Consider the following 24,796-nt stretch of genomic DNA (forward strand, 5'->3'; position numbering starts at 1 on the left):
TATATCCCGTATACGGGACTTTTTTCGATTATAGAGACTTTGAGGCCAAGATACAGATGGTTGTGATTGTATAATGATGTTCAGGTTATTGTTCGGTGACTTGATGAGCGATGTATGATACATGTATGTGCTATTTGACGGTGTAGCCATCACGCAACACTTTAAACGCCCAATTTTGTAGATATTTTCCATGATCGTATCAGAAAGACTCTTTGTAATGTTTTGTAAATAGATTTCATGCTCATCACGAAGGAGGTTATAGGGCGCAATCTACCGTTTCGACGGAGGGATTGGAGTTAATACTAAAAAGGGAGTTTTCGCTTATCCCCGAAACGCCAACGCGAGCGCCAATCCAGGCAATAGTTCTACCTCCTGATTAAACGATATCGAACAATGTAATAGCGTTCGCGCTGGCGTTTCGGGGGCTTTGCAAAAACTCTCTACCATAATAGTTTAGACAATGTTAGAGATAGCTTACAGATAGAGGTCGATATTCGGTTTGGTTCCGCTTATGAATATGATACATCCTTGTGAAGGGCGTGGTTTAGACACTTGTTGTTGTATTCGGGGTTGTAAAAGTCGTCGTGAGGTGTATAAAAATCGTTGTGACGTGGCTGGCGCCGTTTGGCCTGTATGTAACAAAAACTCACGCGTAATACTGACTCTTTTGCGTTTTAACGTATTAATACAATGCAGTTTTCACAACCCCTACGAACGACGAAGTACAAACTACGAAAGTTTGTCGTATGTCATTAAATCCTGTGTTAATTCTGAAAGCGACACTTGTAAATTATCGTCTATACGACTTAGATATACCAGGACTTGAGGACTATTTCCATACTTAGTACTTCTCGTCGTTCGTAGCTCTCCGTGATGGTTGCAAAACCTGGCTATCATTCAACTTTGACGGTACGACTGTTAATTTCTGGCCAAGCCTGAAAAGGATACCAGCAAGATTAAACATTGCGCTCGTACTTTCAGTTATGTTGTAAATAAATTCCCCGATACGTGCCTATTTATTCAAAATGTTGTTCTTGTTATAAAAATGACTTTTTTACCAACTATACACAAGAGCACAGGGAAAGTGCCATATTATTTTTGACAGATTTATATTCCTAGTGTATAGGATTGTTTTGGTTTCTAAAACCACAGGAGGATTTAAGTTAGAGAGCCTTCCCCTTATATCGGTGCACCGATTAAGACGTATTCGGACCGGTTTTGACGCATCCACGAATACAGGTTCCAAGTGAAAGGCCCTGAAGATCAGGATGGTATAGATGCGACCGGATGTCGCTAAACTCCCCAGACTCCCTGACCACTGACTTTTTGCCGCCACTGTGCTACTTTACCACTGAGCCGAATGAGGCACAACGAGTAGGCCTACATTCGGCAGTCTTCGCTGAAGTTGCGTTATGTCTTGGCTTATCTATCCAGCCTCTATGGAGTTTGAGCTCGACATCGAGGGGATCCTCCGAAATGCGAGCCGCCCTCGTCCTCTCCAGATGCCTTTTTTTCTAAACAACAGTACGACAACATATCGTCGAATCTATCGGAAATGGTCCTTCATGATCCCACCGCCGAAGTCGCACTGCTGTCCATTAGTTTACTCGGATGATCCCTAGAAGCTTGAGGGCCATGTGTCCGTAGTTCTCGTTCCACAAGGTCAAGGCATGTTGGTCGTCTGCCCGCCGTACCACGTGCTTCAGCCTGGACTTGCAGTTGGGAATTTCTGGAAATATGATGATATACTTGTAACTTGAAATTGAGGTGATGGGTCCCGCTCGGAAAATCTCTTCAGAGTGACTGTGCTATTCTCAGTCACTTAACCTGCTACTGCTACTGGATCGAGCGGGTCCCTTGAGCAGGGGACAGCGACAGAGAAGATGACTGTCACTACTTACCCAGAGTTACATTCATCAGTCTGACGCTCTTGGCAAAGGAACAAGCGAGCATATACAAGACCCATCTGACCAACTTCATATCCTCTGCAGCTGATAGAATCTCGAACACTTGGAATATGTAGCCGCCTTCCACGAATTTGTCCGTGTTCGGAGGCACAATCAAGGACAGCGATTTTGCTATTTGCATTTGCAGGGGCATGGGTGCCTCCTCGGTCCACATTGACATAATTGGTTGGAGCAATGTCCCAGCCAACTTGGCTGCATCTGGGCCGCCTACAAAGTTGGAATGAATAAGTGTGAGACAAGTTTTAACCAGGGACGAATGTTATGCATGCATGCATGATTGTGACAATAGTCGCTGCAACACTATTGGCATGGAGGAGCTAAGGGGATTGTCAGCACATGACATTCGTGATTCATCATGATCTGAAGAGGAACTCTCTGAATGTCCTGATGTCGCTGAGTGATCATGCTGATAAAGTGATAGGCCTACAGCGACTGACTTGTTGGTTGGCTTGAATATGGCATCATCATCATGTCATGCCGATGTATGATTTCTCAAATCACTGAACTTCTAGGGCCTAGAGTACATGTACTTACCGTAATAAACATTCTCTCCAATATTTTGCAAAACTTCAATCTTCTCATCTTGAGTGCTCTCATCAGGCGATGTTACTGCTTTCGAGTGAAGAATAATATATTTTTTGTTCAAGTTTGTTTCTTTGCTCGCCGCATCATCATGCACGTCCTTCGGTTTCAGAAATAATTTGTCGGTCGCTTTTCGCATCTGTGTCCGCAAAAGATCCATGGTTGGTGTCCGGAAAGTTCTGAAATTAAAATCAAACTTCGGAGGCAGATTGAGATGAAAGTACGACTGAAAAGCTTGCTTGTGCAGAAATCATTGTGTAAAGTCGAACTCACAAAATGATGGCTTGTTGGTGTGACGTCCTTTAGATTGTTACGGAGACGTACCGTCATGACGTCACGCACGAAATCAGTTTCGCAGCTGGTGCTCACGTGTGTTCGGTTGTTTCCCGGGGGTTGTTTATTGTGTTTTATGTGTTTTATGCTATACCGCAGGCAAAGATAATGATTTTCAATAACAAATTTTTAACGATTCGGCAAGATCACTGAATAGCCTCAAATACTGATCACTTTCCCGGGGCAAATGAATTTACAGACGACTCACTGACGGTAGGTTGTGACATTCGTTTGGTTTGGTACATCACAAAACTTTGAATATATCATTTAACATATTAGGCCCAGGCCTACTTGCTTTAAAGTAAAAAGAGTGCCAAAAGACCAGAATAGGATCAAAGTCATCTAGGAGCCACAAAGAAACTCTACGTCTTTCAACAAACACAGGAATGCATGAGTGACATTAGATAAATTACGTGAATCAGTGGCATGAGCAGTCACCACACAAGGATGTAGACTTCTTGAGCTCTCAAATCCTTAAAAAGACAATAAATAACTATACACATGTACTTATCTTCCACTGAGGCACTATCATAATTTCAAATTGACCGATCCATGGCGGGGTTGGAAGACGTTACCAATACCAACTGCTGCGAGTGTGTGAGAAGTGTTCGGGACAAGATCACACTGGAGTTGGATGCCATCTGGACGCATCTGAGAAAATTGGAACAAGATGCAAGAATTGTGAGTGTCAGCGCTATGCCAGAGTAATGCTAGAAAACTCTACTTAAAACTTTGTGTCCCGCAAAGCCCTTCCCGGCGTGTTAGTGTATCCGTCCTAAATCGGTCTTTGAGGACAAAGTCACAACCATGCAAGAGGCTGTGAAAAGATCACTTTAATCTCTTTATTTCTACCTACAGGGTCCGATCCTGAAGACCCTCGTTGATCGCTTGGTGACTGTGTTGCTGACATTCATGTTGGTCGTCGTCCCCATCATCATCGTCGTCATCATTGAGTACGTCCTCCAAGATGCCAAAGAGCCAAAGATAAAAGTTAGTTTTCATTAAAACCAAAATCACACCGCAGTCTCGACCGAAGTGTACCACTAGTCACCTTATCAAATATCAAACATTCGTGCCAAGATGTCGCGATTGTACCTAACTTTGAGATCATTTTGTGTCCTCCACTCGGCACCAATGTCAATGACATCAGCAGCCCCACAAAGAGTATTGAAGATAATTCAGTATTATTCTGTAAAATCTGTCAACCTTATGTCTCCAAGTCCTTGCTTATCTTTCTGTTTTTGTGGCCGCGATTTAATATGTTCAACGCGTAGACCTGGTCCGCCCACGTTTCAATCAAGGTCGTCATTGGTGAATTTGCCATGCACAAGGATACCACCATGACTTTGCCTTGCCGTCCCAGAAAAGTAGTTTTTATTGCAGTATTACCAGCTGGTGAAGACAGCAGTCAGTCCCAACTTGTGGCACTGTCACTGGTCCCTGGATTCCGAATTCACTTTGAAACTCCGAACTCCGAAAATAACCTTATGGTTACAAATTCCCCCTCTCTGTCCTTCAGAAATTTGGTCAATCAGCCGCAGCGTGTCTTGTTGGAGTTGGCAGTTTGATTGGTGTCCCACTTTTTCTCATCCACATGGAAAGATTCGTCCAAGCTCGAAGTGAGCTGGACTTACTCATTCCCACAGAAGAGCGAGTCGGGCCGTGGATACCCATAGAGCAGGGGGAGCGTGGCGCCAGAGGGGACAGACCCCTAAGCAGCGAGGACGAGTGGGAGAATGATGGGACAGATTCGGGGGAGAGTTGGTCGGCGGTAGAGGTAGCAGAATGGGCTGGCGAAGTAGGGGAGGGCTTTGAGGGGCAGGCATTTCATAACTATGATTAAAGGCATTCCGTGCGATGCAAGTAAAACCTTTCGACTACCAGAATAATAAAATAGATTGTAAATTCGGTCTTACTTTCGTCAGTCTCTCTCAACAGTTAGAACTGCCTACATTTTGGGCAGAGCTGTTACCTTGTCTTCACTCCGAGAGGTCTTGAAATAGAATAAACTTTCTCAAATTTGGGTATATTTGTGACTTTGTCTTCGCACTCATCAGAGTTGACAGAAGTTGCAGACTTAACAAGGTGGAGCCAGAGGATGTTTTAGTATGACATTTGTTTCACTGGCACAATCACACATGATATCCTGACTACACCAGGATACATACCAGGGAGACATAGTCACAACCACCCATGGGGTCGAATAAAGGAACCCAAAAGTGATTCTGGAAACTATTATTTACAACTTTGTTTATTTCTCAATAATGGATGTCATATTTATTACAAAACATCTTTAAACTGAAAACATTTTTCAGTATTCCACCAAAAATATGCACACATCAATTCAACATCGAGGAACAATAACCACATGATTCATGTTGAGCTTCAGTCCAGAACACACCTCTTCCAAGTGAGAATCTTACCAAAACAAATAGGTGCTGGCAATTCTGACAAGACTGTAAATCAACCCAAGAACCAAGACAATTATAACTATGTAACTGTTACAACTCTTGCCAAGACCATCACCCTAGCTGTAAAGTCAGAAGTGGGGATCTTTCAACAATGAAACAACAAAAGAATGGCATCATCTCTTTCAAATACAAATGCAACATCATACAGCAGATGACATTGCACTCATGAATAATTTCCGAAACCAGTGTTCTTTTCCGATTTGCCAACACCTGAATCTGTCATTCACTAGTCATTACAAACACAAAACAACCAACTGATTGTCCATCCACATCACTGTCGAAATAAAACAATCACTGATGGCGATGCTCATCTAAAAACTGTCCTTCTTTGGCAAGGAGCCACTTTCTTATTCTCAAAATTTCTATTTCCCACATCTGGCGCGTCAGTTGTGCCCGTAACCAGTGCATGTACATTGTGACTGGTCACCATGGAAATGATTTGTTTTATTCAAAATAATTGACTTGGCCACAATGCCAAGGAAGACTCAGCATTACTGATGACCCAGAGCATTTTAGTTGCTTACTCTCTTCGCCCATTTAAGAAATTTTCCCAGAATACTTCACTTCCCTTCCCTTCTATCAAGCAATAGCGACCGCTGGTAATACAGGGTGTCTCAAAAAACGTGTACCCACCCTAAATCATCTATTCGGGTAAACTTTTTTTTAGACACCCTGTACATTTGCTTAGACTTATATCAACTCCAATTCAAACACGCCTAACGACAATGCACAATTCTATCCAGAACTAAAGTTTGAAATTCCAAGCAGAAAATCTGGGGTATTTTTCTCCAAATAAGTTTCTGAAATCATTCAAGGCAATGTAGAGTCGCCAACTGTGTGAGCTTGAGTGACATGGATGATCAACCTGCAAGCATTCTAAAGCAAAGTGTTCTGGAAGAGGCCACACAACTCTTAAAATAACCTCATCTTGATGTATACATTAGTGTAAGCATTATAAAACATCTCTTTTTTCATACAAAAATATACTTCATGACCAGTTATTGATAGAAACAGACAACAACTGATTAATTATTAATCATGACAACCTGAATATAGTAGTGCGGTGGTAAAACGAAGTCAGAAAACAGGTCAAAACTTCTCAGAAAAATCTTACTCCCAGATTAAAAACGATAAAATCAGAAAAAATACAGTTAAGATACCAGCCACTGTTTACAAGGTTCAGGCCCATTTTAAGAATGGGTTATGGAGACAAGTAACATTTCTGATTTCTTTGTTGATGGATACTGAACTTTTGGATCACTCAGAAGACATCAACAGAAGACATCAGACAGTCAAATCACTTTTATGAGAAAACATGGTGTTCGGGAGTTGGCCTCGACCCAGTCGGAAAAATATGTATTGGCTAAAGAACTGCTGGTAAAGGCCAACACAGCAGAACCATGAAAACAACTAAAACGACACCTGGAAGACCCCAGCATGGTCAAGGTATAAGAAGGAAAAGATGATAAAACTGACACAGATATAAATGGTTTAAGAACTTTAGTTGCTCTGGCAGATTTTCTCAGAAAGTTTGAACTTTTTTCCGACTAAGTGTCCCACTGATGGCATGATATGGGCACATGGAGCAGAGTCAGGATGAACAACAAACTCTACAAATACGGGAGTTCTAATACTTCACTCCTCAAATTATAACATCAAAGGATCACAAAATCTCCTTTGGGGGAATTATTTTTCATCATACGAACAATTCTGTACATTTGACTGTATAACCATCACAATGAAGCAGACTGCAACCAAGTGAAGAAAATTCTGCCCTCAAGTCATATAGTAGTGCAGATGACACCATCATGTATTGGATGGCAAACACATGGTCATGGATTGAAACAATGTTGGGCACGTCAGTTCAAAAGCACTGCATTCTGTGGCATCAGCAGCCAATGAGGCAGAAATTTCACTTGCCCATCAGTAGAGTTGCACTGACAGATCATTTTGCCATCCATGGACACGTTTGTCATCCAATATGGCAGCATATACATACCGATACCAACATTTCCTCAAATTTCTGGATACAGTTATGTTATTGGTCAAAGCTGATTCAAGTATAACAGATGACCATAGATTTCTGACAAACACAAGAATTAACATTACTGGCTCGACAACGGGAAACAAGACCATAATACTAAGACAACTCGCTCTTCAATATCAATTCTATACTCAACAAAAGTTACATTTTCACACCCTGCTACATCAAGTAAACGACTGTTTTGACATCCAACATATAGCTCATTTGAAGCAACCTCCCCCATCTGCAGGATCACAGCAATTTTGTTTTTAATTCGAAAGTTCTTTATCTACCCCAAATTTAAGCATCAAACTCTAAAATTGATTATCTTTTCAAATGTTATTCAGTTTGAAGCTTTTTATCAGCTTTTGTACCAACAAACAATATTTTAAGACAGGAATGCCAACAGCAGCGCTATCATTAAATGATCTTCAAGGGACTGAATTCAAGACACTGAGTACTGGGTACATTAAACTACCTTGGACTTTGGACAGCACATATCAGTAATTGGGTACATACAGAAGCAGACAACCACATAAAACAAATAAACAAACAAAATGGTCACCTTTCAGTTAAAACATGATTCACCATCCTGATTCTGTTCCTGTAATAAAAAGTCTAGTCCTTGTCGCACAAATTTGATCAGATGTGAAACAGAAAACTGCAAATATTATCAAACGAATGTGACCTCTTTTATGATACTTTATGTTACTTGATAGATTGACAGTCAATAAAAATCACCTGGGCCACACACCGATTTTTACATTCCTAGCAAGCTATAGCACATTATTACATCATGCAACTCCTCCATTTGTGATTTTATTCTAAATTTTGTAAAACTTTATTAAAAACTTTCAGCTGTATTGAAAATATCTCAACTTGAAAATTTCACAAGAAATCTACTATTAACCTTGTGCCGTAACAATTAACAAACCCTGAAATCATTAAAACCTTGAATTTGTAAGGACATTTTCAATATTTTGAGAAAGTACCGGGTACTTTAATATTAAAATCCTGCAACAAAATCTTTAAAATCGTCTACATGTAGGAAGGGTCATCAGCAAAACAACAAATATCATAGTTACCTTGAAATGTACAATTTGAAATTCATTTAGATGATGGAATTATGACAGCCAGAATTTTGGTACAGAAGACACCGTAAGTCACAAAGGGTTAAATATGGACAAGTACGTTTATTACAACAATGCAGCATGCCTGTTTAAAACCTGACAATGTTAACAACCGTGTAACTGGTCCTTACGACATAAATCATGGGGCGGGATGGAGAACCTCATTTTCCAATTCAAATTTGTATGAAAATGAAAATGAAACTCCTAGACATCCTAAAACAAAACTGACAACACAACTTCATGTGACCTAAATTGGTCAACAGAAACCATGAAATTGTCAGAGTGATTGTTCAGTGTCCTCCTGACACCAAGAGGTCCATTCAGTGAAATGTAAGTAGACCACCACTTGCTTTTCAATACTGGTATGCCATATAACCTGGCTCAGCAAATTGGGGTCTGAGAACAGAGGCTGAGACTAAAAATATGCAACTTATGAAAAAGAACGGCACATAAAAAAGAAGTTTCTAATTCTTCCCTGTAGCTAACAAACTTAGGGTCAATATTTAAAAACTTGATAAAATGAAATCTTGGTTGGTTGACCAATTCAGATACCACTACACAGTCTGCTACTGCCATCTTGGGAAAGAAAATGCACACAAACAGTCTACAAACAGTTAGTGTTCACTTTTGGATACAATTTGTAGCACGTACACTCTGAAACTACGCTTCAGTGATAACCATCAGTACTACTTGTGCGGCTTGCCCTTGATAAGAAGATTCTGTTGTCTATAACTTTAATCAACCTTGAGCAAATCCTCATGACTCATCATAATGCCCACTTCTTTGATTAAAAAAAAACTTGTGAATAATCTTTCATCAAAAAGCCAAAAGACAAACAATTCATCACGCTGAAAAGTTATACTTGGTCATGACTAACACACATTCAACCCTTAGAACCCTGTATCCCCGACACCCACGGGCACCCCTACTCTAGGTGCCTCTGATATATGTGCCTCTGGATTGCCGTCTGGAAATCGGCTGCTTGGGTTCTAAGGGTTAAGACATGTTTGATGGAAATTGTAGCGATAAAAACCACTTTCTTTTCACACATACATGTTCTTCATGACCTACAGAGGGTGAAATTACAACTCACTGGTCATTCTAAATGCAATCCACTCTTTAACTGAGGTGTCACTCCAGCTGATTATGCTATGTAGTAACCCCCCCCGCCGCCAAGTCATAAATTTTTTTTTTTTTTAAAAGGTTGATGATTCGATCAAAAGGAAGCAGGATGTAAGTCATGACTTAATTGTGTGGCCACATCATCAACTGACACAGATTTATCAGAAAATAATGACTGTGCTTCAAGTTCCTCTACTTGCAACAAGGAAAACACAGCCAGTGGTAGACGTCATACCAGGAAAACTGGACATTTGCAGAGGCGGTCATTAATCTGATAGACCTATAAACGTACCAGTATAAACTCTCATTAGTAAATGCTTGTTGAAATAAGTCTAATTAAAGGAGGAAGGTACAAATGTACATTGTAGGCCGTAGGCGTCTCTGGTGACAAGCATATGCACAATTAGTGAAATGGGTCTGGTTTAACTAATAGATTTTTCTGTGAGAAACAAGAGACACCTATCCACCATTGGGAGAAACTTAAATTCCCACCTAGCTCCTGCTTAAAGCCCCTTTTCAATTCAAGACCGAGTGTTTGTGGTCTTTTTGGATTGATTTAGTGACCATTATTTAAACAAAACATGACTTTTGCAGAAGTTTGCAGAAACTCACACAATTCTGATGTATTCATTACCAAATGCGCAGATCGACACATGATTGCTCAACCCTTTATAATGGCCGGGTCAAGATGCTCCAATTTTGGAAACAATGCTCACAGAAATAAACGATGACAACAATCGGACAAACATAACAGTAGTTTTCAGATTATTTTTTACAACTTTACGGTCGACAGGCAAGTGAAAGAGTATATACAGTACTAATTCACTCTTTGTAAATGTAAACAAATTCTCCCAATTACAATGTACTTTTCTCACCAAGCAAATATTCGAAAGACTGATTTTGTGGGATGAAATAACGATACACACTATTTCATATTCCTACAATAATAGGCCTGAGGCAAATATGCCGCTGTGATGAAAATATGACGTAGAAAAAAGTCACAACCATAAAGCCGGGGAAAAGATAACTTTAACCAGACCCAGTAACACTACGGTAGCTAGCTGCTATGATGAGTACATCAATTAAACTCACACTGCTCTTGTTATACACTAAACCTAGCAGCCATCTTGGATATTAATGAAAATAAATCTACATAATGATTTCATGTATACACTACAGAGGTCAGGTACAAATTTTACCCTTTTTTAACTTCATGGAAGAAACACACTTATCACTATAGATAAGATTGGCAGTTGTATAGGAGATCACAATTGGTTGACTCTGGTCCAAAATTTACAATGGTTTGACCAAGTACATTAGAGGTGTTCTTCCCTGTTTAAGCCGAATATTATAGACTGACATATTAAAATTGAATTTCGAGAAAACTGTTAAACAAAACAGATGCTTTGATGATGGCACTGTTGAGACTAGCCATCGGTACAATAGTTCAAATAAAGAGCTGCCTATCAGAGTAAGAACTGTACCTAGCGAGGTCGTTTTAGGAAAATATCGCCAGGTGGAACAATACAAAATGTAATAAGGAGAAGTGTCTTGAGGTAAAAGAGAGGTTCAGATTTTGCTCAGCGCGAAAATTTAGGATTTTCAGAAGTACAAATTGGATAAGGAAAATGATTATACAATTACATGTATCCGATGTTTTATGTGCGTGTATACAGCCATGTTTGGGATGTGGGCATTAGAGGAGGAAAGTATTTCCAAATATATATTCTCCACATCTGCAATTCATCTATTTTGACCAGAAGGCGAGCTCAAATTCAGCCTATTTTTTTTCAATGACAAAATACACAGTTGATTCATAAGTTGTAGGCCAATCATGAACAACCAATCTTTAAAATACCGTGTGATCCATCAGAGTTGCACACTGTCTCCAAAATATTTATCATAAGCACCTTAAATCTGGAGCCAGTGTCCAGTTCTCATACAGTCCAAATTTCAGCTGCCTGTTTACTTGACTGCTCAGTGGCAAGTACAGACACCAAGCCAACCAATGACTTGAACCCCAAATGAGCCACAGTCGGTAGTGGCCGTCACTCGGGTATGATAGATTTGTCAAGTGATGTAAGCAACCTTCTTTGATGAGTGACTGCAGAAAAGGAAAACTAACTGTCAGAGTTATGCTGGAATCTGTCATTTTGTTAACACTACTTAACAAAATCATGCATACCCAAGTGACAGCCAAGGCCATAGAGTGACGACCAGTTACGCCAGCAAACAATTTGGCTCATACATATTTTGATTTACCTAAAGATTTCCAATGCCCTGTATTTGTAAGTTGTTCGGTATAACCTCTCTATTAAGGACACAGTCGGGACTGACAAGTGCTGTCCTTGATAGAGAGGTGTCCTGATAAGAGAGGTCAAATTGAATGGAAACAACCAATTTGGGACCATAACAGTGTTGTTAATAGAGAGGTGTCCGCTAAGGAAGGTTCCACTGTACATCAGATGCACTTTTTCCCACACTTGATCAGACAAAGCCTGCTCAAGACCAAGCAATTTTCAGCACTGGAGTTCTGCTGTACGGATATGAAGTGGTAGACTTATAGGGTTAGCTATTGATGTTTCCGACATCAGCCTGACCCAATTATTTAACCGCATTCGGCCACTCCACTACAAAAGACAAATTCCCTGGCAAACAGAACCAGCGATAGATCATTGTCTGTCATTGATGGCAAACTTCTATGCGTGCAATTCATTCAAATCACGGTGAGTTTGTAAAAAATGTTTATTTCGTCAATCATGGACAGTTTTCAAGTCTTGTGATGCCACAGTGAAACACGTTAGCGGTAGATGATTTTTTGGTGTGTTTGTATGCAGTGTTGTCTCATTTGATTTTCTCCTTGTGTCAGGCAATGAAAATTGCACGCCCCAGCAGACGCTATCCTTGGAGCACATAGTTCTCGCCATATCATAACTGAAATAGACATAGAAGATCAGCATATGGTCTCCCCAATAAGAATGAAGTTTGATCCATACCAGCACATGCCCTGTATTGATAAAAGTCCTTGTTCCAAATTAACAAGGTTGGCTCGGGTCAACCAGAAACAATGCCCTATTTGAGGGATCCTTCTGATTAAATAACATATTTGGACAGCTGTATTTTTAGCCAGTCTCTTGGAAAACAACTAATATTATCTTGTTTCAACTCTTAACACATTCAGTGCCGAAATTTACAATTATTTTTCAGCAATGTCTAGTTGGAAAATTGGACATATCTTCCAATTTTGTTAGGAAGCGACTCTTTCATTTCACTGAACACTTACAATATCTCGCATCGGTTTTTCGTTGGTTCGAACATAAAATTAGAATATTCACAAGTTTACAAATGAAACTGGATAAGTTTTGAATACCCCATCAGGAATCACTGAAGAAACCCCAGAAGGTAACTCTAAAAACGCAATTCACGCTTCCCCTAGAGATCTGAGTCCTCTGAAACTGAGCACCAACTCTATGGTTTACAAAGTTGATATGTCTTTTAAAACTACACCAAATATTCAGCTCAAAGAATCATCTTAACTGAAACCCCCCCCCCCCCCCCCTGCTGAAGGGCAGCATGATAAAGCAGTCCTGACCTGCGATAGTAGGCCTGGGCCCACGGACTTGAGCAGGCGTACCTCAACAGTTGTGTCCTCAGAAACACACAACTCATCCCAAATTACATGTACATAACTCTCCCAGAAGATATCCAGGACACAAAAGATTTTAAAATGAAATGGTTGACTCTTCATACAAAATGCTTAACATTTGAAAATCTCTGGCACTGAATGTGTTACATGAGTCAACATCATACCCGCGTAATTTCTGCCCCATCCCACTCCGACTCTGAATCCGTGCATGATAATCGTTCATCAGCATTCTCGTCAACTGAATCGTCACTGTCCCTGCGATCTATATCATTGATTGTGGCACCTTCTGTATTGCTACCTGATTCGTCGAGTTGATCCTCTGGTTCTGTGAAGTATAATGTTACCTGAAAAGGAAATCGAATAAATAATTGTAATTCTGAGTCATGCTACTACACGGCAATGCGAGCAGTGACAACGACATGATTTTGTTTAAATAAGTTCATGTCTCATTGATGAAATATAAACATACATTATTTCTCCATCAAATGCAATGCTCTCAGCATAATTGCACCAGATCAGTGTTTTTGTAGAGATGTTATTTCCCCCAAAACCTTGGCTGCTACAGCCAACATTTGGCCTACCATATAGTTTAGCTCCACCCTCTTAGTGTTTTGTGAGGCAACCAATACCATGAATACTGACAGTGAGGTATCAATTTCTTACATATCTAGACCAACCAATGTACAAATCACCACAAATAATTTCATAATCCCGAAATCTCTCACCTTAAAATCTGAGCTAAAGATTTTATGAGTCGAGTCCTTGTTCGCTTTGTCGATGTCATCCTTCTGTATTTCCAGAAAGAGAGTTTTGGATTGTGTGTGGTTGGATCCTATAGAATTTGTTTTAAGCACATGTCCTACAACTGATAAACTAGTATCATTACAGTCTCGTGAAGAAGAGTTCACAGGCGGATTCATGAAGAATGAGTTGATCCACAAATGAAACATTTTTTCCTGAAATTGTGAAAGGAAACATAAATTTATCTGTGTTACCACTCTCAAAGGGGTTCACATCTTTTTGAGAAAAATTCACCCCTGCCTGAAAATCAGATGGGTCAGAGTTTAAATCAGCTACTTTGGCCCCATATGTGCACTGGAAAATGTGACAGAATATTAGCGAGGGCACAGGCCATTTTGAAATGCAGCGACGGCCATGGCGCAAAAAAATCAAGCCCCGAGGTTGTTATGTTCCCTGTAGTATTCCTGGGAAATCCCAGGCGCAGGTTTCGATGGGTTGAATTATGCCAACAGCACTCGAAGCCTAGTGTTTGTGCTCTGTCGACTTTCCTTCTAAAGCTCAACAGCTGCACACCAAATCCACTTGGAAACTAGACTCCCTATCTGGCTTACATCTTTGATTGAGGCCACACAAATTTACTGCGGAGGCAGAAGACATTCAACAATATATTCATGTAAGAGTCGCTTATTCTTTTGGTATCTTTTAAAGATCTTCAAGCATTGGAAGGACCAAGTTATATTGCGTGACATAATATAGAACTGCAATACATTGCATAGTGCATGAACAGATTGGGGCTACTTGGCACAACAGCCTCACTCAGTGTAAGGAAGCCAACAAGAGGGAAAAAAAATGATCCTCCAACATCCTTTCACAAGTTGGACAATCTTCCACTGAGCCAGCATGCTCTCTTATCAAATCCCCATAGGCAATTTGGGCATTGTTCATGAAAATGGCTAAAAAATATGAGGAAATAAAGGAGAAAAATGTAAGCCAGTGTCTTTTCCTGTTTACGACACTCTCTTGGGAAATTATGTGATATGCAAAATATTTTCGGCCAAGTCATCATACCTTTGGTTTCATTTTTGTTTTGTGGAAAAACTCGATCTGAATGTCACCACAAACCGGCACAGACTGTGTCGTCTCCATGTCAAGATCTTTAGCTTCCTTTTTGACGTCATAGACGGGTGAAGTGTACACTCGGACCTTTTTGTGGTTCACCACGAAGAACGGACCTGTAAATAAGTATTGTAGAGTGAGACAACCGCAAAGGCCAAAACAGGGAACAGAATATGTGAAACGCAGGGAAAAACCACAACGATCCCAACACAAAATTCATAGCTTTTTGACCCACATCCTGATAGCCAACTTGAAGATTGAACTCTTAAACCAACAGGAAAGAAAAGAATCTCAAAGAAACTGGCAAAAAGTCCATCTTTTTAAACACCTTAAAATAAGCATCACTCGTGTCCCAATGACCCAGTCACATATGTAAGCGTTAATCTCAACTTGCGTCACGAGTGACACCAGTGTTTTTATTACAGCAAGCGAGAAGTGCTCCATTGTCACCTATATCACCCCACCACGGTTATTTTTAGCGTACTGCACCTTTGAAGTTCCAATCTACTCTCAAGTTGTCAGTTTTCCCGAGACTAGTTGCCAAGCAAAGCTAAGGAGGCCAGCCTCCCCCAAAGAGAGACTTGTTTTTTATCAAGTGCTAATCCCAACGAAATCAAAAATCAACACTTTTAAGTATACTTACTACATGAACCATTATTGAACCTTGGGATAGTTGAAAACTGTATTCCCTTTAGCAGAAGCGTGACCGGTTTGTAGTGTAACTCATGTTTGATCAGGTAACCGTAATATTCAACATATCTCCGCTGACTAGGTATTGTCACACCCTAAAACAAAGATCATTTCAAATTAGGTGGAACAAATTTCTAAGTATATGCAAGTGGTATTTTCAACTGGCACGGTGACCAGGCAATACTTTTAGTGTAATAAGAAATTGGAAGGACAATATTTCCACTTCTTTAGCAAATGCTCTACACTTGCTGGAGTGCATTCTCCAGAGAGTTCCCTCTCTAAGTTAAAGTGATGTGGTATCACGCCATCCATGGCCACATGTTTCTTTCTACCTTTTTATTACTTGTCCGTGTTACACCATAATATTCTAATGCCTGGTCTGGATCAGTAAACTGTTTCACATGGAGGAGGTAGGCGCATATCATCACTCCCGTTCTTCCCTGAAATCATACAAGAATGCAAGTTTCAGTAATACTTTTATCCCTGGTGTGAAACTGAGCTTGCTTGGACCTGGGGCCTATGCCAAGGCAAGCAAAGACCCATCCAAGTGGACAGTGGCACACACGATGGACCTCACTCTCTGGCCGAAAATGGGGGTAACAATCAAATGGGCAGCTAGAATTGCTGTGGCTCACGAAAACACTCATCCAACCTTGAAGGAGAATAACTCTTCCAATGCAGATTGAATGCTTAAAGAATCAGTGCAGAACAACATTTGCCAAGAGCTATAAAATGAACACTGACTAGTGGCCTGATGTACTTTAACAATGATGTACATAGTTTTAGTTGGCTGCAGTAGCAGTTGCCAATCACTAAAGTACATGCTTTTCATGAACTATCTTGTCATAATAGTGTCCATGTACCAGAAGGTGTTAATGGCAAAACCAGATGTGTGCATGGCATCATAGCCATTTGGCAATCAGTCTGGTCCTTTCCAAACTTGGTGACAGGCTAGTAACATGCATTCAGTCAGGGACATCAATGAGACTTCTATAACATTTAATTATCCCAGTCACATTGTACATCAATTTGACCCAAATTGTTCTATGCAACATTATGTAAATATAACTAAGATTAGTCAAACTGATATATCATTTTGAAAGGACATAGCTTGCCAAAAAAAGTTGTCTAAGTCATAAGAGTGCCATTTTAAAACTAATGTTAAAAGCATAATGTAGGGTCTTGATCCATTGAAACTGCTTTGGCTTCATGCCATTCTACGCTCAGAACGCCCTGGAACAGACAACTCTATCAGGAAACTGTTTTTGGTTCAACTTGACCCATGTCATCAGGACAGACCACCTCTCAGCCATCTAGCATGTCTGAAAGACAATATTTCTTTAGTCCCAAGAGTAATGTTCATCGAGTATTAGAGAGGTTGTGACTGCACATTGTGGGTACACCTATGTGATCGCATACCATGCACTCAACTTCTCAATCGATATGGAGTATAACCATTCTGCTCTATTGGCCCACTTGGCTCGCTTCCAATATGTATTCAGACCATGGTTATTCATGGAGCTGAACAATCTCTATTGATCCTGGCAGTGAGGCACTATCTGAACACCACACGTTTTCAAGGTGTTCATGGTCGACCAAAGACCATTCCAATTTCGGGGGGGGAATGGCAGGACCGATAGGCCAGAATTTTGACCGCGTGGTTATGATGAGTGTAACTTCTCTGACAAAGCACTTTTAGTTGAAAGTAGGCCAAATGGTGCTTGTTAAAAATCTTTAATTCTTTTTCCCGCTTTCACTTATCTGAATCAAATGCCAGCAATAGGTAGATGGAAATAGCTATTTTATATCCAAGGTGACTCTCATTAATATTCAAGCCATACATACTGGTACACGTACATTCTATACACGAAGGGGTGTAATTTCTGCACCAACTTTTTTTAAATGCTAGTCATAACTTTGGTTTATCACATTCATATAATTGAAAATATTGCTCTCGATTATATGAATATGGGTCAAGGAATAACCTATTAAACCTATTAAAATAAGTTATTCCTTGACCCATATGTCTTTGTTTCTGACCAATGACATCGACTAGGAGACTTTTAAACTATCGACTTTGGTATATTTCAAGTACTGTATGATCTTATTCACACTAAAAGACATCACTCATAGACAGAGGAATCAGTTGTGGTCATCTAACACTGACGTTACACCCTACAAAGTCATCATGCTCAGCCCGTCCTAAATTTTCCCAACAGCCAATGTAGCAACTGATAGGTTGACATGACAAGAACAAGCAGATTGCGCCCAATCAATTTAATAATTCCCCTTGATCCAACAAGGGCTGAAAGCAGTTGCTGTCTACTTCCCTACGTTCCAACAATTGGAGCATTTTTTCGAAACTGAAGCTATCAGCCTGGTGATTCTTGATCACAATGATAACCACAAGTTACCAACATAATTGGATGGTGCCTTTTGCTTGCCTTGGCATAGGCACTGGGACAATTATATTTATCACATCTCAATCAAGGACAAGGTAATTGAAGTAGTAAAGTGCCAAGCCCAAGGTCACAGGAGTCAGGTATCCAGAGCTATTCCCACTTAAGTTGAACCTCCCATAGCAACTCTCAATTATGTCCTTCTCTAAAGGACACTGGTCCCCAACTGATCGTTTCCATTGATTTAGACCTCTGTAATAGGACACCTTTTAATTAAAGAGGGCATTTTCCAGTCCTAAAAGAGTGTTCTTAGGCAGGTTCTACTGTATTCTCTCACCTTTCCTGCTTTACAATGCACAGCAGCCACATTCTGATCATTTTTTGACAACCATTTGTCCATGTCTAGACAGAATGGCCGGATCAGTTCGAAGACAGGTGGATGGTGGTCGTCGAAGGGATAGTTGGCTACTCGCCGATGGAATTTGCACACATCATAGTTTCTTTCTGAACACCTGAAACCAATCGATGGAACATTGAGGATGCTGGAAACAGGAAGCTTTATATCTTGGGTGAGCTAAAACGGCCAATATGACATCATTTTAATTCATACATACCATACAATACAATTTAAAACTTTTATGAGCCTTCCCAGGCCTTCCTGCTCAAAGTTCAGGAAAAACTACACCCACTTGGAGTATTTCAATGAAATGAAAATAATGTCTTTTGAAAAGTAATGATTTTATGGCTGTTTTATGGTCGCTCTATCTTATGAGAAACTTTACATGTATATACTGTACGTCTGCCATAAAATCACATACTTACAGGTTATACACTTTGTAGTGGTCTTTATGCTTTTTTTCAAGAAATCTGAAAACAAGACAGTTAAAAATCAATACAGACAGGTTATCAGCACAAAGCAAGGACATTTGCTACATGTAACTGTTCCAGAACAGCAGCCTCCTCCCCAGAGCAAAAAACTAGCTGCAATAAACAGCCCTGCTTCTATTACATTGTCTATCTGCTCAATTAACCAAAAGCCCAACTAAATCATCAAACTCTTTCCCAATTAAACTATGCTACCTGCAAAACATGCATGTACAACGACACATGTTCCACATGAATGTAGCAGGTCAATGAGTGCAAAATAATCATTCTATTATAGCCCAGCAGTGGCCACAAGTGTGCTGCACCTGAAGCACATTTAGATCAAAATAGCAGAGATGTGACATTAACCCACATTCTGGCTTGAAGGCCACTACATTTGGCAGCTTCATTGATCGAATTATTGCTTTGGCTGGTGTTGCATACAAAGAATGAAATGGCCAGGGCCATTGTGCTCACCTCATGTGGAGCAAAGATGGATAAAGAGCATGGTATTGTGTCATGTTGTGTTAGGTTTGATGTAGGTCCAAGCAATTACAATTTCCCCAAAATGGCCAATTTACAGTACATTCGACCTCTGTGACCTTGAAAAGTAGGTCAAATCAAAGAAGACCCGGGTGACACATTGAATGGTTGTTAGAATTAGATGTACCTATGATATAAAATTGGTGCCAAGTAATACTAGGAATAATGGCATTTTGAAGAATTTAGGATTTGGCCCCCTCCCTGGAGGCCAAACGGCAAATCAGATCGCACCAAACTTCGGTACCTGAGACCACCTGACCAAGGGGTACATGTGTACTTAATTTGTGATCAATAGTCATTGCAGTTAAGAAACGTGCCATAGTTACGGCCTGACGGCGAATTTACGCCATTTGACCTCTGTGACCTTGACAAGAAGGTCAAATTAAAAACCTGTGTGACATATACTGTATGGTGGTTAGATGTACCCATGATATCAAATTGGTGGCAATCGGGCAAGAAGTTAAGGAATAATCACATTTTTAAGGTTTTTGGATTTTGCCCCCTGGTGGTCAAGTGGTGAATCATATTGGACCAAACTGAGATTACCTGACTAAGGGGTAAATGTGTACCAAATTTGGGATCAATTGTCATTGCAGTTTAGAAACGTGCCATCGTTACATCCTAACAGCCAATTTACATTATTTGACCTCTGTGACCTTGAAAAGGAGGGCAAATCAAAAACCCGGAGGATATATGATGCACCTTTGCTAGAAGTACCTACCATATTTTTTTCAAAATTTCCCGACTACTATTAAGGGAGATATTGCATATTTTCACTTTTAACGTTTGGCCCCCTGGTGGCCAAACCATGAAACGAATCGGACCGAAACTTGGTCTCCAAGGTGTCATTACATAAGGGTACATGTGTACCAAGTTTCAACTCAATAGCTCTAACAGTTACGAAACGTGCCCTGCTAACGGACGACGGACGACGACGACGACGGACGACGGACGCCACGGTATGGGATAAGCTCACCTCTGCTAAGAGGTGAGCTAATAAGGTTATTTAGGCAGGATAGGGTGAATTGGGACAAACTGCTGGCAGCTACTGCTGTCACACCGATTCCTGAGCAATGGTGGACACTGCTTTAAGTTCAGGGAATTCCTTAAAAATGTGTGACGAAGTGAAATGTTCATTTTCTCATGTGACTATCTTTTGAAATAGCCAATCACTAGACAAGTCGGGGAGATTTTTGGAAAGAAATTAGGAAATGCTTACTTGACAACATCATCGATGTTGTTTCGGTAGACCCCTTCGAGCTTCTCAGCTGGAAACCCCATGGCGATGATGTTGCTTTTGATATCTGAGTAGAAGTTAAGGAATGTCACAAAAACAAAGAAAAGACACTATATTAATTATTATACAATATTTTTTAAGTGCAGACATTTACATATACACATGTGTGCTCCTACATGTAGCTTACTGATGTACATTTGTAACAGGAGGAAATATCACCTTTTCACAAATCTTCAAAGAAAACTTCTTCTCATTCTCATTTCACGTTCTTAAAAATTAAGGTTGTGGATGTTTGTTAAAAGAAGGGAACATTAATTTCGCCTGAGGATAATGATTAATCAGGGCAGGAAGAAGGCAAGACATGTGCATGCACATGACTTAAGCAGCTAGTTCAACTGCTGGTTATTAGCCAAAACCTTTACCACACAAAGAGCGAGTTGGAATGATTGGGCTTAACCACCTGTAGAAGTTATTGCTATTTCAGGTATATACACACATACAACGTGCTGTTAAGTTTAACTCAAGGCAAGAACAAGTCCGGTATTGAACTCTCACAAGTCTAAAATCATTGAAATTCATAATAAATTGCAGACCTGAAGGTAAGGTGGTACGCATTACAATGTAATCATTGTAAAGTTCAAATAGGGGATGGACCAAGCTTCAGTACCAGAAAACATAAATGGTAGATAGATCAACAAGCAAGTTTTGCAAAATTGTCTCTATGCTGTGCATAGCAAGATTTTCGACCCCTCTCATCAGCAATGTCGGTTGGCAATGTTGGCAATAACAGCAATTGCTTTTTAAATTGCAATGTCTTTGACTGACTGCAATGACTCAATGTCCGTTTCCTGCAACCAAATTTGTGTTTATTGCAATCATACTTCATAAATCACAGTCAAACAAAGTTTTCATAATTCAGAGTGATCACAATAAGATGATATTATTAATATATTCTAACCTTACTTGATGAGGAGCATCACAGCTTATTTTGATTCAGGTGATACCAGCATGTTTAGGAGATGAAAGCCGAGACAGACAAAGGATCAGCTTGCTTCAAAGGGCATACAGTTTTAGATAAACCTAAACAGAATTTACAAGCTTTTTGATATTTATAAATGTGATTTACCACATTGGACATACAAGTATATGAAAACCCTAAGGCTGAAGCAAGCGAAAAGTTGAAATTAGCCCATGGCTATGACACAATTGAGAAAACAGAAAATGTTTTAACTTTATTTAATTTAGAAGCATCGTAGATTATTATTTTGATTCGGGTGATGCCAAAGAATATTATTTAGTATGTTTTTCAGTTGAAGGTATACATAAGCCAATTTCAAAATGAAAACATCATTTGAAAATGAAAACTGATGTGGAAATGTTTCATGAAGTGTAAACATTTTACAAGCGCTAGTTCATTCTAAATATTGAAGAATAATCTCTGTGCAGGCAAAACAAATCCAAATCAACACAAATTAACAATAATGACAATTAATATACCATAAAAAAGATGAACTGTAAATAATGTTTTTTAGGGGCATCAAAAACATGTGGGGATCACGCAACACAATCAAAGGGTGGGGTTGAATCATTTATAGTGAGAACCTTATCAGTGCCACTTTTCGTGAATGTTTTGTCCTACATCTATGTAGACAATGACACAGAAATTTAATATTATCATATATTCATCAGGCCAATGACAATGATGGCCGTCATGGTTGTTGAGTGTTCTACGGAAACTAACATACAATAGGATTCCACAGAAAATATTGATATCACTATTCCACATGAGGAAGTGACTCATCTCCAGGGATTAATGTACTAAGCAATATATCAATATTGAGCCATTATTACATGTATTACTCGAAATGCTTTTTATTCATCGATTTCAAAAGGTTTGAATAGATTTCTAACTGAGAGATATACAATTCTGGGTAGGGTGGACTTCCTGGTACTAGCGATCGACCATCATGAAAGAACCTGCGATGTGAGGAAGTACACTATCAGTATCAACCCAAAACAAACATGTCTGTAGCAACCCATAAAAAAAAAAAGTCCCCACCACTCAGCAAGAACTGAAACCTTTTCTCAAGGAGGGTCATCCTATTTTGCGTCCAGTGGCGACCAGTGGCGTCCAACGCGAAATAATAGGGTGTATATGGTTAAAAATGTTTTCAAGCTCCTAAAACACTTTCAATAAACAAGATTTAGAAGTTTGGTGGAATGCAAACCTAGTTTTTGAATAATCATCACCAGAAAACGATCTTAGTATGCATCCAGCAAAAGTACTGGATGCCATGTTTGTTTTGGCTGCCGTTCCTTGGGTTTATAGAAAAAGCGGAATCGGGATCTGGCATCAGGATGGCATACTAAGATCGTTTTCTGGTGATGATTATTCAAAAACTATAGGTTTGCAAACTCCACCAAACTTCTAAATCTTGTTTATTGAAAGTGTTTTAGGAGCTTGAAAACATTTTTAACCATATACACGCTATTATTTCGCGTTGGACACCACTGGTCGCCACTGCATGGACGCAATTTAGGATGACCGCTCAAGGAAGACGATTAGCTGACATATAGCATGTAGTATGATGAATAGAACCACCACATCTCCACTTCTACTTCCTTATGGCTATATACAGCATTTTTCAAGCAATTTTCTTTGACGCTTTCAACTTGTTTTCCATTTAGATCACTAATGATACATGTTAGTCTTGACTTTTTGTTGGCAGTCCAGTCAAGGCTCAGTTACACATTCATGTCTCAAAAGTGCTCAAGACAGACAAGCGACTTTTCAATTCAACTGAATCAATCAGTGGTCCTGCGCAATACTCAAAATCAAATATGAAATAGTCAATGTTGTGAAGACCACTTGGCCGTCTTCAGACTGAGACGGACACTGAATTCAAATTTGGGGGGGGGGGGCTTGATGTAGCTGCCCAATTGCATCATGAAATGCACACTGACTCAAGTCAAAGCCGTGATAGTCATGGCATTCATTCTTCATTGTCGATTTTATCTGAAATGAATCAAGCTGTCATCATAAAATCAAATGCCTTCTTTTCTGCAACGGAAAAATTAAATGTTAAAAATTTGCAATACAACCCAAAGATCTGGCCTACTGATAGAACATCGATTAACGTAACCCAAAGAATGTGCCTGCTGATAGATAGTCTTCAAATACGGCCCTCCAAATGTGCTTTATTCAGTAGCTTCTTAGAACTGATCCAGACTTATCTGAAAATGAGAAGTATGCTCGAGTTCAAGCAGAGTTCACACAGCATGCACAGGTTTAGCACAGCAGGCAAGATGACAGATTGCTGAAACAAGTCCTGAGGTGCAAGCGATAAGACAAGAATCAATGCAAGGAAAATAACTAGGTCACTCTGATTAGACTATGTCAGTGGGTCAAATGACATACTGGCTTTGGTGGCTATACACTGAGATAGTCAAATTGTTATGAAATGCAAAAATTAGAGGATACATGTTAGATCCAAATCGAATCCATCGACTTTCCAACGACGTTTTTTCTTGCTGACCAGGTTCTTGATTTTGTTAGCCATGATTTGGTGAGGTAGAGCGTACGCGGGTTCGTCCTCATCAGCCATCCTATGCAGGATTACCCTTGTGTAATTGTTAGCCCGAAGGCTACACTTCAAATATTGTGTTCTCTAGGTATTGCCCTCCTGTCTGATCGCATTCCTGAAGCACAAATTTGATCATAAAATCCAACTGACTCAAAAGACCAAATGCATGCCAATGGCAATGGCTTCTTCCTGGTGTATGGATATCAACAACAAATTATGTAGGCCAAAAATAGTTCGAATGTCACGCTATTTGGCTGGTTTCAGCAAAATATACAAACCAAGCAAGCCAAAGATGTAAATAGCATTGATCTCATACTCTACAATCTTGATAATGAAAAATATTGCTAT

At 39.8% G+C, this 24,796-nt stretch overlaps 1 protein-coding gene across 2 annotated transcripts; it reads right to left on the reverse strand.

Moving 5' to 3' along the window:
- Positions 1-5,105: 5,105 nt before the first annotated feature.
- Positions 5,106-24,633, reverse strand: LOC135490074 (phosphatidylinositol 3,4,5-trisphosphate 3-phosphatase and dual-specificity protein phosphatase PTEN-like). Of its 2 annotated transcripts, XM_064775717.1 has the most exons (10): positions 24,346-24,633; positions 20,847-20,931; positions 19,043-19,087; positions 18,558-18,732; positions 16,154-16,261; positions 15,775-15,916; positions 15,084-15,247; positions 14,000-14,230; positions 13,439-13,618; positions 5,106-12,562 (listed from the first exon to the last, which is right to left on the reverse strand). In XM_064775717.1, the coding sequence occupies exons 1-10, from the start codon at positions 24,467-24,469 to the stop codon at positions 12,557-12,559; spliced, it is 1,260 nt and encodes a 419-aa protein (XP_064631787.1). In that variant the 5' UTR covers positions 24,470-24,633; the 3' UTR covers positions 5,106-12,556. The 2 variants fall into 2 exon arrangements, with proteins under 2 accessions (XP_064631787.1, XP_064631788.1); XM_064775718.1 differs by lacking the exon at positions 5,106-12,562 and having other exon boundaries at positions 13,180-13,618.
- Positions 24,634-24,796: the final 163 nt, after the last annotated feature.

The sequence above is a fragment of the Lineus longissimus genome, chromosome 1 (assembly GCF_910592395.1).
Source record: "Lineus longissimus chromosome 1, tnLinLong1.2, whole genome shotgun sequence".
In the NCBI taxonomy this organism is placed as follows: Eukaryota; Metazoa; Nemertea; class Pilidiophora; order Heteronemertea; family Lineidae; genus Lineus; species Lineus longissimus.

What these genes read in the sequence shown, in the direction of transcription:
- LOC135490074 (XM_064775717.1), bottom strand. Translation starts at nt 24,469, where the DNA reads ATGGCTGATGAGGACGAACCCGCGTACGCTCTACCTCACCAAATCATG. An exon ending in CACGGACAAGTAATAAAAAG is followed by an intron (nt 15,917 to 16,153) that starts GTAGAAAGAAAC and finishes TCTTTGTTTTAG; the next exon opens with GGTGTGACAATACCTAGTCA. An exon ending in GTTCAATAATGGTTCATGTA is followed by an intron (nt 15,248 to 15,774) that starts GTAAGTATACTT and finishes ACTTATTTACAG; the next exon opens with GTCCGTTCTTCGTGGTGAAC.